General features: G+C 40.0%; 1 protein-coding gene across 1 annotated transcript in view; it reads right to left on the bottom strand.

Moving 5' to 3' along the window:
• The window catches only part of LOC117535491 (contactin-3-like), a 70,062-nt gene that overhangs the window by 32,833 nt on the left and 24,520 nt on the right, over positions 1 to 12,709 (bottom strand). The window contains 2 exon segments of the mRNA XM_034200007.1: positions 2,694 to 2,792; positions 6,912 to 7,087. Of these exon segments, the coding sequence (XP_034055898.1) occupies positions 2,694 to 2,792; positions 6,912 to 7,087 (275 nt within the window).

A 12,709-nucleotide genomic window follows, 5' to 3' on the forward strand; every position in this document is an offset into this window, starting at 1 on the left:
CTGCAGGTCCACCATAAGAAAAGAGGAACCTGCCATGATGAATTACTGTGTCATTTTGAAAAACGCACACTGCACAGATCTGCAAGAGCCAGGAGATGCTCAGTGTAATCTACCACACGGGAGGTGAGGGGCTCCGGGTCAAAGGTGAATGCAATGACTGTCAATCATTTCCAACGCCCCCCCCCCCCCCCCCCAGGGACGGCTTCGGATGGGATGGAGCGTCCGAGCTGGGAGCAGTGATGCAGATACAAAGCTCCTTCTGATTAGGCAAGCAGGACCCACACATTTAGGAGTCAGCATAACCTCCATCTGAACTACGCGGCTGTAATGAGCAGTGATAGAACTGTAAGCAGTAAGTCAAAAGAAAACACAACACAGGGGCTTTTTCTGCAACAGAAGAAAAAAAGTGACCCATGTGCTTAAAAAGACCTTGGAGTAAACAAAACTCTGAAAAGGAGCACTAAGGGGACCCAATTGCTTGTGACAATATTGTATTTAATTTAGCAGTTGGGGGTGATGTAATAATGAATGCGGACGGGGAACAAAGCCATTCTGAGTCAACACATTGAGAAACCAGATTATTTTTAAAGAGGTGTTGGATAAGGTACAGTGAAGTTCAAGGTTATGAAGAAAAATGCATGCCTTCAATTTACAAGAGAGAAAAAATGTAGAGAATGGGAAGAGAGGGAGAGGAAACCCAGAGGGGGAGTGACGGGGCGAGAGAAGGAAGAAGGGCTTGCACTGCACTACTTTTCATTCACTTCTGAAAATGTAAGAAAAACACAATAGCGCTACGGTTACAGCAGCCAACCGCATATAAGCCCATGTCAGAGGAAAGCTGTCAAACTGTATTTCACACCGAGTCCTCTGACCCATTATCCCATAGACCAGCTGTACAATGCTCTGCGCTAAACTGTTCTCTTGTGAAGGAATTGGTTGTTTCAATGTGCAAGCTACAGTATCAAGAGGGAGACAAGCTAGGCAGCAGCCATTGTCCATACCTACTCTGCGTCTTTATCTCCTATTCAGCCCTCTTATTTAAAGAATCCATTTTGAGCTTCTCAGTTGAACAATAAGAAAATGTTTTTGAATGTGTTGAGGTGCTTAAATATATGGATACAGCCAGCAGCTGGTTCACATAACAAGAAACAGCTAGCTGGGCTCTGTCTGAAGGTTGCTAAGCTCGCCTATCGTTCCTCGACACAATAAAACGAAATGTAAAATAACAGGTTCTACTTTGAAAAGTCTGTTTGTGTAACTTTAAAGACTATAAATATATCATTTTAAAATCACTCTTATTCAACTGGAAGTAGTACACACAATGGTATGCAGATATTGTCAGGCTACGCTAAGCTAACCCATTGCTGCCTTTAGCTTCCTAATTACAGAAACAGTTTACCGGGCTCTGTCTGAAGGTTGCTAATCTCGACTATAGGTATAAGGTTGTTCACGTAATTTTAGAGATAACTATAAATATCTTGTTTTAAAATAAGTGGAAGTAGGCCTGGTAGGACTGGTATGCAGACATTGACAGCCTACGCTAAGCTAAGCTAACTGGCTGCTGGCCGTAGCTTGATATTTGGGTCATTCCAGAATTGGAGGACATTTCATGTCCCCCATATACAAAATCTAATAATCCATGCCCAAAATGCTAAAACATGCACTTTTTGTGTTAAACATACTTGTCTTGAGACAAAATGTATATAAAGTTGTAGAAAAAGTGGTTTCAAAATATTATTTAAATTATCAAATAGCTCTCGAACACCGCCTAAAATGGCATTTTTCTCTTGTCCCCGCTTCTTGGTGACCAACTTGCATGTGAAATATAACATTTAAAATAGGGATTTTATTTACTTTTTTCGGTATTATTCTATTGATATATGTCTCTTGTAATGGTATTTGTTAAAATCATAAACATATTTTAAATAACAGTAATTTTGCCATGGGTAGACCAAACCTAAGTCCTCTCTTTTATTTTTCATATTTTTACAATCTTTTCAGTCTTAAAAGAGTGTGGCACTCTGACCCACTCAACCCTGTTACTCATATTATCAGAATAAAGCATATTCATTTCAAAGTTCCTTTCATTTAAATAATTCCTGAGGTTAAAGCTCAAATTAGCATTGATTTTCAACCCTGTTACTTTCAACCCTGTTACTATAATTAGAGTAACAGGGGTAATTCTTCATTGGAAAATATACATTTGATGCCTTAGCTGGGCAAATCACTTTTTTTGATGGTTTATTATCTGTTTTTCCTAAATACATAAACAAAAATTATAAAATAAAAGGTTACATTTTCAAAAATGTTGGTGTCTAAATTGTCCTCCAATTCTGGAATGACCCATTTAACGGATAGATATCTTCTCATCTAACTCACAGCCAGAAACTCAATAAGCACATATGAAGACTAATTTGGAAACACACCGCTCTAATGAGAAACATATACAGGATAAGGAAAGAAACACCCACGAAAGGATTTGCACAGTAGTTCAGTATACATTATATAAGGGGGAGATTATAGGCAGCATGTGTACTTATAATGGGTGTTAAAACAGATTGAATTAGGAGTGAGGAAGTAATCCCTGATCAAAGGTTGCTATGTGAAACGATGAAGGGAATTATATATTTCATGAATCATGATTAAGGATAAAAGGGCACAAAAGCTGCATACCCAGAGAGAAAACAACTTACCTCCAGAATATGTAGGAGGTCCACATAACAGAACCACTCCTTGGCCCTCGCGGACGTTCACAGCGTTCCTCACTGTTAGAGTTTTGAAGTTGTCAAGATCTGATGAGTCAAATAAAATCGAAATTAGACTGCAGCCGAGAAAAAAGCAGGGTGTCAGACAGCCAGAAAGTCTACAGTGTAGAAAGTTTGTATTCTCAAGTTTCTTTGAAAAGAATATAGCTCTGATATAAGACATACGTTTTCCCAGATTCCCTTTACTGACTGACTGAGTTCTCTTTTTGATGTTACATTTTGAGAACTGGGGCTTTAACAGGGCATCATTGATTGCCCCCAGACACCTCATGACAGCCTTTGACACTTTCAAAGTCATCTTGGGTGCTGATGAAATAGGCTGACTTGCAGGGGCGCCGTAAGGGGGTGAAAAGTTAGGACGATTCTAAGGGCCCGTGACTGACAGGGGCCCAAACTATTTTAGAACATTAAGAAAAAAATGTTTAAGTAACCAGAGTGATATCTTTTCATGGGGCCCAAAATCCCTGGCAGCGCCCCTGCTGACCTGACGTTGTGATGTTTACCCTGCACCACCACAACACAGTAAAAAGATTAGGCTGAATCGGATAAAATAAGCAGTTGGGAGGGGGGCGTTTTGGACTGAGAACACACCGGGGAGTCTGCATGACAAATGACGGTTTGCAGTGCCAACAGCAATAAGTAACATCATTATTAAATGTGGTGTAATCTCTTACTTAAAAGTATTAGCCCCACCATCAATACTCTCAGCACAATCCATCCCCTTGCAAATGAATGAGCGGTTGCTGGCAGACAACTCAAAACCTGGGATGATAAACCACCCCTGGCTTCATGACTGATGGAGGGAAGCTACCGCAGTCCGCTCTGTACTCTGTCTGCACCCTCTGGCTAACAGCCTTGAGTAAGCCTTCCAAACACAAACAAAAGAAAGTCAGTGTGACCGATAAGGGAAATTAGGAGGAGGAAGATTATGGAGGGAAGTGGGACAGAGTGTTGGTAAGATTAATGAGCAGCTCTCCGATGACCGCAGTGGATTCAAACAGAGCCAAGTCACGGCAGGACACCATGGAGGCCACAGGAGGAGCCGGCCCACTTCAAAATACACACACAGGCAATGTCCTTCTGATCTCACCAGGCTGCCTTAGTAAATACGGAGTCCATCTCCCAAAGATGTTTATGATTCTAAGAAGCAGTGCTGAAGTGAGAGCAACGAGGCATACCAGCAGTTGATAATTATAACAGGACTTGGAAACAGCGGGAGGTGAATCAAAGAGCTACTGAAAATGACTTTGTGGACAAGGAAAGGATGACCACTTTCCCAATATTGTGCCAAACGGTACTGAAGAGGTTCGGAGATGTAGCTGGGCTCAGACCTGGAGGGAATACACTTCTGTCAACTCTGGCCTCTGAGCAGAAGAATAATGGGCTTTAGTGGAGTGAACTGACCACACACTGTAACTGTGAGAGGCCAAACCCACTGTAGCTGCAGTGATTCCTTTGTAAGCAGAATCCGTCTTTGCCACGAAAGAATGACTGGCCTAGAGAACACAGAACAGCCATTATAGCTGGAAGATAATTGGTCTGGGCAATGGCGTCACTGTGTAGACATTCCCTTTTATATATTGTTTCCAGCAGTGTTCTTGAACAAAGGTACTTTTACCTTTAGGAGCAAAACAAAACAGCAGCCACAGTGTATGTATGTTTTAACCCTATACTGTATACACGGTTGATTAAACCTGGGGCTTTTGGTGTTGCATCGGTGGCTTGTGTTCCTATCGTTAAAAAAAAAGTAATTGCTGAGAATTGTTAAATGGACAACATCATTACAATAAAACGTTGTGGTCAGCTCTCCTAGCGGATTGCAGACAAGCCAACAGACGGGTTAAATAGTCATTTATAATTAGTTTGACAACAAATTAGCAGCAGATCAAACCTGTCAACACAACAGCAATGGTGTTTGCACGCTGTTGCTTAATATCACATGCAAAAGTATAACGTCGTAGGCTATGGCAATCTGACAAATCTAAGTCTAATAAGAACTGTGTTTTAGCTCTAAATTTGGTCTCTACCATCTCTTCAAATATCTGGCTCCTAAAAAGTTTGACTATGATCACCAGTTAGTTACTTACTGTATCAGGATGTTGTTTGGTGCTGTTCGAGGTGTAATCACTAAACTGCCAACTGTGGCTGGAGATGACACAAATGAGAGCCATAGAGTGAGCTGAAAGTGCTTTATTGAGCTGAGGTTAACTCAATCAGCTGATGTGTCGTTATTTTGCAGGTTTGCCCCTGCGAGAGACAAGTGTAACACTAGTTACCTTAAATGTGCACTGGCTCTAGATAAGGTTTTTGATTAATTTTTATGTCACCTTAAGGCCACTGAAGCGTTCGGAAAAAAACGTTAACCATTTTGAAATGATAAGAATAGGCTCTGAGCATTATGATGTTTTTCTTAATGGGCAGCTCTTTATCACAGACTTGTAAAGTGAGGGGTGTGAGGGAGTATTCAGTTGGGTTCAATCTGCAACTGCAAGATGCCGCATAATGCTACACTTTGTCTCTTTGAGAGAGCTCCAAACTGCGTTGAAACTAACAACCCAAGTGGCTAATCATGGTACTCGGGACGGGTGGCGCAGTGGTCTGTGCATCTGATCATCAGATCAAGGGGTGCTGGGGAACTTCAGTTCGAAAACCCGCCACTGCGTCAGGCCGTTGTGTCCTTGGGCAAGACACTTCACCCGGATTTGCTCCTTTGGGTAGTACATGTATGATACTAATGTGTACTTGTAAAAGCGCCTCGATGACTTCGAGGCGTGAAGATGGACGGTGTGGCGCAATGTCCGCTGCTGCGTCTGTAAAGCCGTTGTGTCCTTGGGCAAGACACTTCACCTGAACTTGCTCCTGTGGGTATTGTCCACAGTACATGACCATTGCATGTATGATATGTGTAATGTGTATTTGTAAAGCGCTTTGAGCATCTGGAAAAGCGCTATAATAAATGTAAGGAATTATAATTATTACTACACAAACAGTCCCCTTTGGCCTAAAAGCATTTTTCCACATAATATTTAAATTTTGAAACACTAGTTGATATGACACCTGATTTTCCCAGGGCCAAGATTATGATCTTCACATCATTGGTTCAATGCAGGAAACCCGGTTTGTTTAGAGAGAAAAATATACAAACCGCATTGACTGAAATGCAAGTTAGTTATTTTTCTTTAGTTTTAACATCAATTTGTGGACTGTGCTTCTGATTAATATTATCATTTATATGCAGGTATCTGTTTTTGGTAGCAAATGCAATTTTGTGTTTCATTCTAAGCAATATTTCGCATGTTTTTATAGTTAGCTGTCATAAGAAATGTGAGCATACAGTTGAAGCAGTTGAACTTTGAAGGCAAACAAAGCAGCAAAGGCATGACATTTCTATGTTAGGGCATGGCCTCGTTACACAGAAAAGCAGAGTATCAACCATGCTGATCTTCTAGACCTCCCTCACTGCGCATTAGGCAAGACAATAAATGTCAAGCAGCTCTGCTCCTCACCCAGTCCCACAAGTGAGATTCATTACTAGCTATAGGGGTAATGGCTGTCCATCTCCTGAGAGGAAGTTAATGCTCTCTATCCTTGGGACATGATCAATAGTCAGCAGGCCTGTTCAAGAGAGGAGATGTGCTTGTACAGTGTGATAGGTAGGAGCTCCACAGCATCTCTCTCCACCAGGCCTTTTGTATTTGGAGCAGCAGGCTGACAGGGCAGCACACAGCCTTTCTGATCCACTCAAAATCTGCTGTATACATTATTCATGGAGGGGTGGATGGTGATTACAGAGATGCAAACACTTCTCAAGGATTATTTGAGTTTGTCTCCTTTAAAGTCTGGATCACAGGAGCTCGCTGGTGTATTACTTGGCAAAATATGAGTCAATATTGGACCAAGCATAGATGCTGTCAGAGTTGGACCCACTAATGAGAATCAATGGAGTTCAGAGGCAGTCAGACGCGGGTTGTTGATTCTGACATATAATTCGATTAACATGAAAAATCTATTCTCAGGCTAAATGAGAAATTGGAATAGTAAATGAAAAAATATCTTTAAAAAAAGCCTGGGTAACAACACATGTCAGCAGATACAAAGAGACGCCAGGATGTCCTTAAATGTCGAGCCAAGAATAAGATGACTTACATGCAAAGTGCAGGCTGGCTCTGCGGCTGAGGATGGACCCCCACGTGTTGAAGGCTGTGCACTGGTATACCCCGATGTCTTGGTTCTTGTCCAGGTTGCTAATGATCAGGCTGCCCCCAGACATGTGACGCCGGTAGTCATTCCCCAGATCAATGAGTGTTCCGTTTAGTGACCATCTGGAAAAACGCAAACACAATCAGTAGCTGAGCCCCCTGGAGATGCACACTCAGTGTTTATCACAGAGATCGATTCAATCGGTCAAATCCTGCTGAGAAGATAAAAGGTCAGTAATAAGAGAGGGTTCCTGTATTGGTGAAAGAGAAATCTGAATGTAGCATGTGTCCCTTATAGCATGTTAGGACAAAAACTAAATGTATTGATATTGTGAACAGCTGTAACTCCATGTTTAACGTTTCCATCCATTGAATGATTTTGTTTTTTACTAATGTAGGAAAAATACCAAAACTGAGCAAATCTGCGTTGGTGAATATTCACTTTTCTCCCACTCACATGGTGAAGTAGGTTTTTATTTCATCTCAATGTTATTTACATTCACTCGCGACGCCATGTTTTTTGTCCGGTTTGTATTTCTGCTAGTAGAATATGTGCAAACAGATTCCATTGTTTTGGTTTTTTAACAAAAGAATGTGTCATCGTTTAGTGAGAAGAAGCTTTTTCAAAATGGTTGCTTTTTGTAGACACCCTGAAGGCATCGCACTGTCGATCTGTTGGTCGGAAATATCTTAGCAACTGTTGGATGGGTTACCACGCAGTTTGGTTCAGATAGCAATAGTGCTCAAAAGGTACTTTCTAATGACTTTGGTTATCGTTTTTACTTAGCACCATAACAGTATTTCAAATGTTTCAATTATCAGTTCCTAAGATCTGCAGGGGCAACCATGAGATTCAGATTTGTAGTTTTTAGTGTAACTGCATAAAGGAAAATCAGTACAAACATGTATGTCCCGCTCAGGATGAACATCTTTAGGGATTCCCAAACGTTTCAAACCCTTCAAAATATAACTTGAGTTAAGGTAGTGTTATTATTTGAATTTAAAAAGGTCCTCAAATCCTTAAATTACAATGATCTGCTATCTAGTCAAAGGGGCTCTGGCAAAATCTTTATATGAAAAGTGATGATTGTAGCTGCGTAAATGTAGTGAAGGAAAACATTTTCAATATGTAAAGCTTAAACACAAAACTTGTTAACAAGGTAAACAATATACGGTATCCACAAAAAATCTGCATGTTTGCGTTTCCATTATGAGGATGTTAGCATGAGGGCGTTAGCTTTTAGCTCAAGGCACAAGTTTGCCAACGTACAGCCTCACAGAGCAACTAGCATAAGACCCTAAATCTATTCATACATTCCTGCTCTTTGAATAAAAAATGAAAACAGAAGTCAATTGCATCCAATGATTGTATATGTGTATGCAAATGTTGATGCAGATCAGATCCATATTAAGAATCCCTTAGCATTTTGTTGAATTCAAATTTCAAATTTGAAGGACTGTGAAGCCTCTGCAGAGTTATGTGCTCTCTGAGTGCTTTCTAATTAGTTCATGTTTGTGCTTTTGTGTTTCTGACTTATTGCTTTCTGACACCTTCATATTGCGTTGTCGACAGACCATTTCCTTCACGGAAAGGTCACAAGACACTTTGTCATGAGAGCGCTGTTCAGAAAGTGACGACTATTAATCACACGCTACCAACAGAGACAAAACACTTGAATAATGTTCTTGCTGAACAATGGAAACACTTTATACATTATTCACTGAAATCTACAGTCTGTCGGCTTGGCAGCAACATATTTCATTGTGTTGCAAACGGAGTGATATGTACACAACATGGAGGTAACAGAACTTTATCTCAGAACATTAAGTCAGATACAAACAACCTTTCAAGTTTCTTAAAGCTTTTTGAAAGAATACTGTATGTGCCTTTGTGACAGGACTGCAAAATGACATTTCCAACGATAAAGAAAAAAAATCAATATCATTTCTTCCTCTCCCGGGCAAACTAACAGGCTGTTAGAATGATACTTCATGCTGTCATAAAGCCCGTCATGGCTCGCCCTGACAGACTACAAAAGATGAAGCTGTCTTTCATCTCGTAGCTTGCATTATTCATCTAAAATTCACCGCCAAATCTGACTGATTGTGTCACTGTTCCAACAACAATATTACTAACTACTTCTCGTGTTTCTAAGAAATACAAACGAAAACATTTGTATTAAAACATCAACTTGAAGATTACATTTTAAGGCATTGTACTCTTGCCTGTTTCCTCACTCAGTGCTAACAGGGAGGATTATTGTGTGTGAGAGAGGAGGAGGTTAAATGGAAAAGGAGGGAAGCTAGTTAGACTTTCAGCCACCCAGCATGATTGAGCCTAATGGGAGAGGAAGGTGGGCAGCCTGTATAGATCACACAGCATTGGTGTAGACAGCTGGTGGGGTGTGATGGTGTCTCTGCACCACGGACGCAATCAGTAGACCACCTCCCTCCTCTGTCTGCAGAAACACCTGAGACTACCTGCTATTAGAGGACAGGGGGAACCATGTGCAACAGCGGCTTATGCTCCTAGTACTAGGATGGGTTAAAAGCAGAGACTACATTTCACTGTGTGTGATATTTGCATGAACATGTGTGACCAATAAAGAGGGGTTCATCCTCCAATGCTATATGGTTAGCATTAAAGTGCACCACTACAGGCTAAAACATATCCTTTTGAGAGTTTGGGCATCCCTAACATGAACTCGTTCACACTAGTGAAAAGAAAACAACCAAAATACACATGTAAGTTTATATTTCACCAATTTTGTCGACTGGTGTCTTCAGATTTCTCCTAAATGTACCCGAAGTTAGCCATGTATAATGCCTCATTAAGCTTTTTTTTAAATAACATTTTAGAAAATATTATACACCAACAATTATTATTTAACTGTACATATCTTTAGAGGCTGTTTTTATCACATGCTGAGCCAGAAATGTCCACTTTACTTATACTTACAGTACAACACACAACACACAACACAACACAACACACAACACACATACACAACACAACAACACAACACAATTGCATTACTTTCTATATTCTGGAGTTGTTTTTACAGAGGGAGTTGTTCATATATCATTCATGGCCTGATTTATTCCCAAAAATACATGTCAGAAATAGATGTTATATTTATGGCTGTTGAGTATTTTCAGATTTATGGAGTGATAAAAAACCTCCTAACACTATCCCAAAATCCCTCTGTAAAAACCTTTGATTCCATGTCAACAAAATGAAACAAGACATTTGAACCTGGCTTTATCCAATGATCAGATTTATTATTTTGGCAAATGAATGCAAATAAGCACATAATATAATGTCTAATATGCTTACAATTTATTAAACTTGTAACACAATTGTCTTAATGTACGTAATTAAATGGAGAAACGTCCTGGTAATAGCTATTGTTTTACCCTATGTAATCTACACAATACAAATAATCATGTTGACTTTTGAATGGCAGCCATGTCACTGCTTGTCATTACCAGCAAATCGAGAACAAACAAAAGAAATCCGCTCTAGTAATTTCCCACTTTGTGACATTGACAGGTGTGTGAAGAGATGTGAGCCTTTGCACTCAGCAAACATGAAGACACATCAGCACAACGCACTGTACAGAACAAAGCGTCTTGAGAAATGCAGCTGGCTGTAATCCCTTTATACCGAAGGGACCAAACAGAAACACTAGTGAGAAATGCAGCCTTCTCAATGGTGTGTTATTTTACGGCCTTTTGGCAGTCTGTTTGAATTGTGAGCATATGTTCAAATTTGCCGGTTCCTCTTCAAACAGTTTGAAATGTTTTTCCACCATCAAAACACAGCACCATGATTTATTCTGCAGCCCTACTTTGTGAATGACCTCCTTATGAATAAGCCAACAGCATGAGTGAGTCGTCTGTGATTATACATGTTAATTATGAAGCATAGTAAACCATCAAGTCAAGTCAATGTTTATAGGTCGTAAATACTATTTATTTAAAGGAGTCTAATGAATTAAAGTGTAATGCTACAGTTAGGGCTGCTCAATTAATCATATTCAAAACATACTGTTAAACAATTTTTTTTAAATAAATGGATGTTTTCAAAGTCAATGGATAATCGTTTTTAATAATCGTGATATCAATTATTGACCCAAATAATCGAGATTATGATGTTTGTCATAATTGAGCAGCCCTATGCTACAGAGGGATTTTCCAAAACAGAAAATCATGTTGTTCTAATTAATGGCTTACAACTGTTGTAAAATTGACTGAGTAAATATTCAATTAGCTGTAATACTATAGAGAGGCGAAGTCCCTCCCCTTCCATGGGACCTTATTTTGGGAAAAATCATGTATTGAAGTCAATGGAGAGAGAAAGATTATCTTTTGATCCCGTTTGAATTGTGCAACAAATTACACATATGATGTTTGTCAATTTAAAAGATAATTTTGCAAGTCAAAAAAATTGAAATGTGCCGTAAAACTGTGAAGCAACACATTTGTTTTGTGTGAAGCACTCAATGAACTACAACTCTGGTCTTGCACACGTCACCAACACCAAGATGGCCGTCACGTTGGCACATTTCACTTCTTTCTTTCAGAATGAAGTGAAAAGTATTAAAAGAGGTCAAAATCACTCCAAGTCTGGGCATGTTGAGAGCTGTACGTACACACAAGGGGAGTTAGTCGGTTCCGTAAGAGCCAGCATGCGGGACCGGCTTTACAAGGTTTCGGTGAGTAACACGAGTGTAATGTGTAACGTTAATGTACGCGACTCTGGGATTTGTAGTCTTTCTTGTTGCGTATTTTTCATAGTCTTATATTTCAACAGTTTTAAGACAAACTGTGACTTTTTTGACATGGAAATTATTTTTTAAGATTGACAAACATCATATGTGTAATTCGTGGAACAATTCAAACGGGATCGAAAGATAATCTTTCTCTCCCCATTGACTTCAATACATAATTTTTCAGAAAGAAGGTCCCATGGGGCGGAAGTAGATGGGCGTGACTTCGCCACTCTATACTGACTGAACATCACTTTTTGCAATCATTTAAATGCACTGCTCTGATTGGTTAGCTAGCCGGCTCTGTTGTGATTGGTCAACCGCTTAGAGATGTCCCGCCCCTTAGCCTATCACGTACAATTTAAGCATGAGTGTTTTATAGTGAGGTTGTTATGTTACAGAATTAAACAAAGGAGTCCAATCGAAGCGTTTCAGGTAGGGGAGTGTGTGGGAGAGAAACTCCCTTTGGAGGGAACTTTGGAAATGTAGACTTTGCAGACCATTTACATGCACTAAAACCCCCAAAAGCCCAAGAGGGCTTCATCAAACATCTATCAGAGGAGGAACATCTATGTTTGGTTGCTTTATTTGAAGGGGTCACCAACCAAAAAAACACAATACAAAACCCTACTCATATATTATCAAGAAATTCAGCTCAAACAACTATAACAAAAATCAATAAGCAGTTTTCTACCTGTGTCCAGCCTACTGCTAATGAGCGTAATCAATCATAGCAGAATCTTCCAGCAGTGCTTGCCATGCTGTTATTGTTCTGACCTGTGTGTCAGCGCATGTGTGTGTGTGTCTTTGGGAGGATTTTGTGACCATGATAGCATTTCGTCCATGCCAAACGCAGACACCAACACATACAGGTGTGTATCAAAATGAAGGTCAAGTTGTGGGTGTGGTCTGAGCAGAGGGTGTTTCTGTGGGTGCATGACTGTGGAGAGATTTTGTGACCTTGATAGCATCA

Source organism: Gymnodraco acuticeps, unplaced genomic scaffold (genome assembly GCF_902827175.1).
Source record: "Gymnodraco acuticeps unplaced genomic scaffold, fGymAcu1.1, whole genome shotgun sequence".
NCBI lineage: Eukaryota > Metazoa > Chordata > Actinopteri > Perciformes > Bathydraconidae > Gymnodraco > Gymnodraco acuticeps.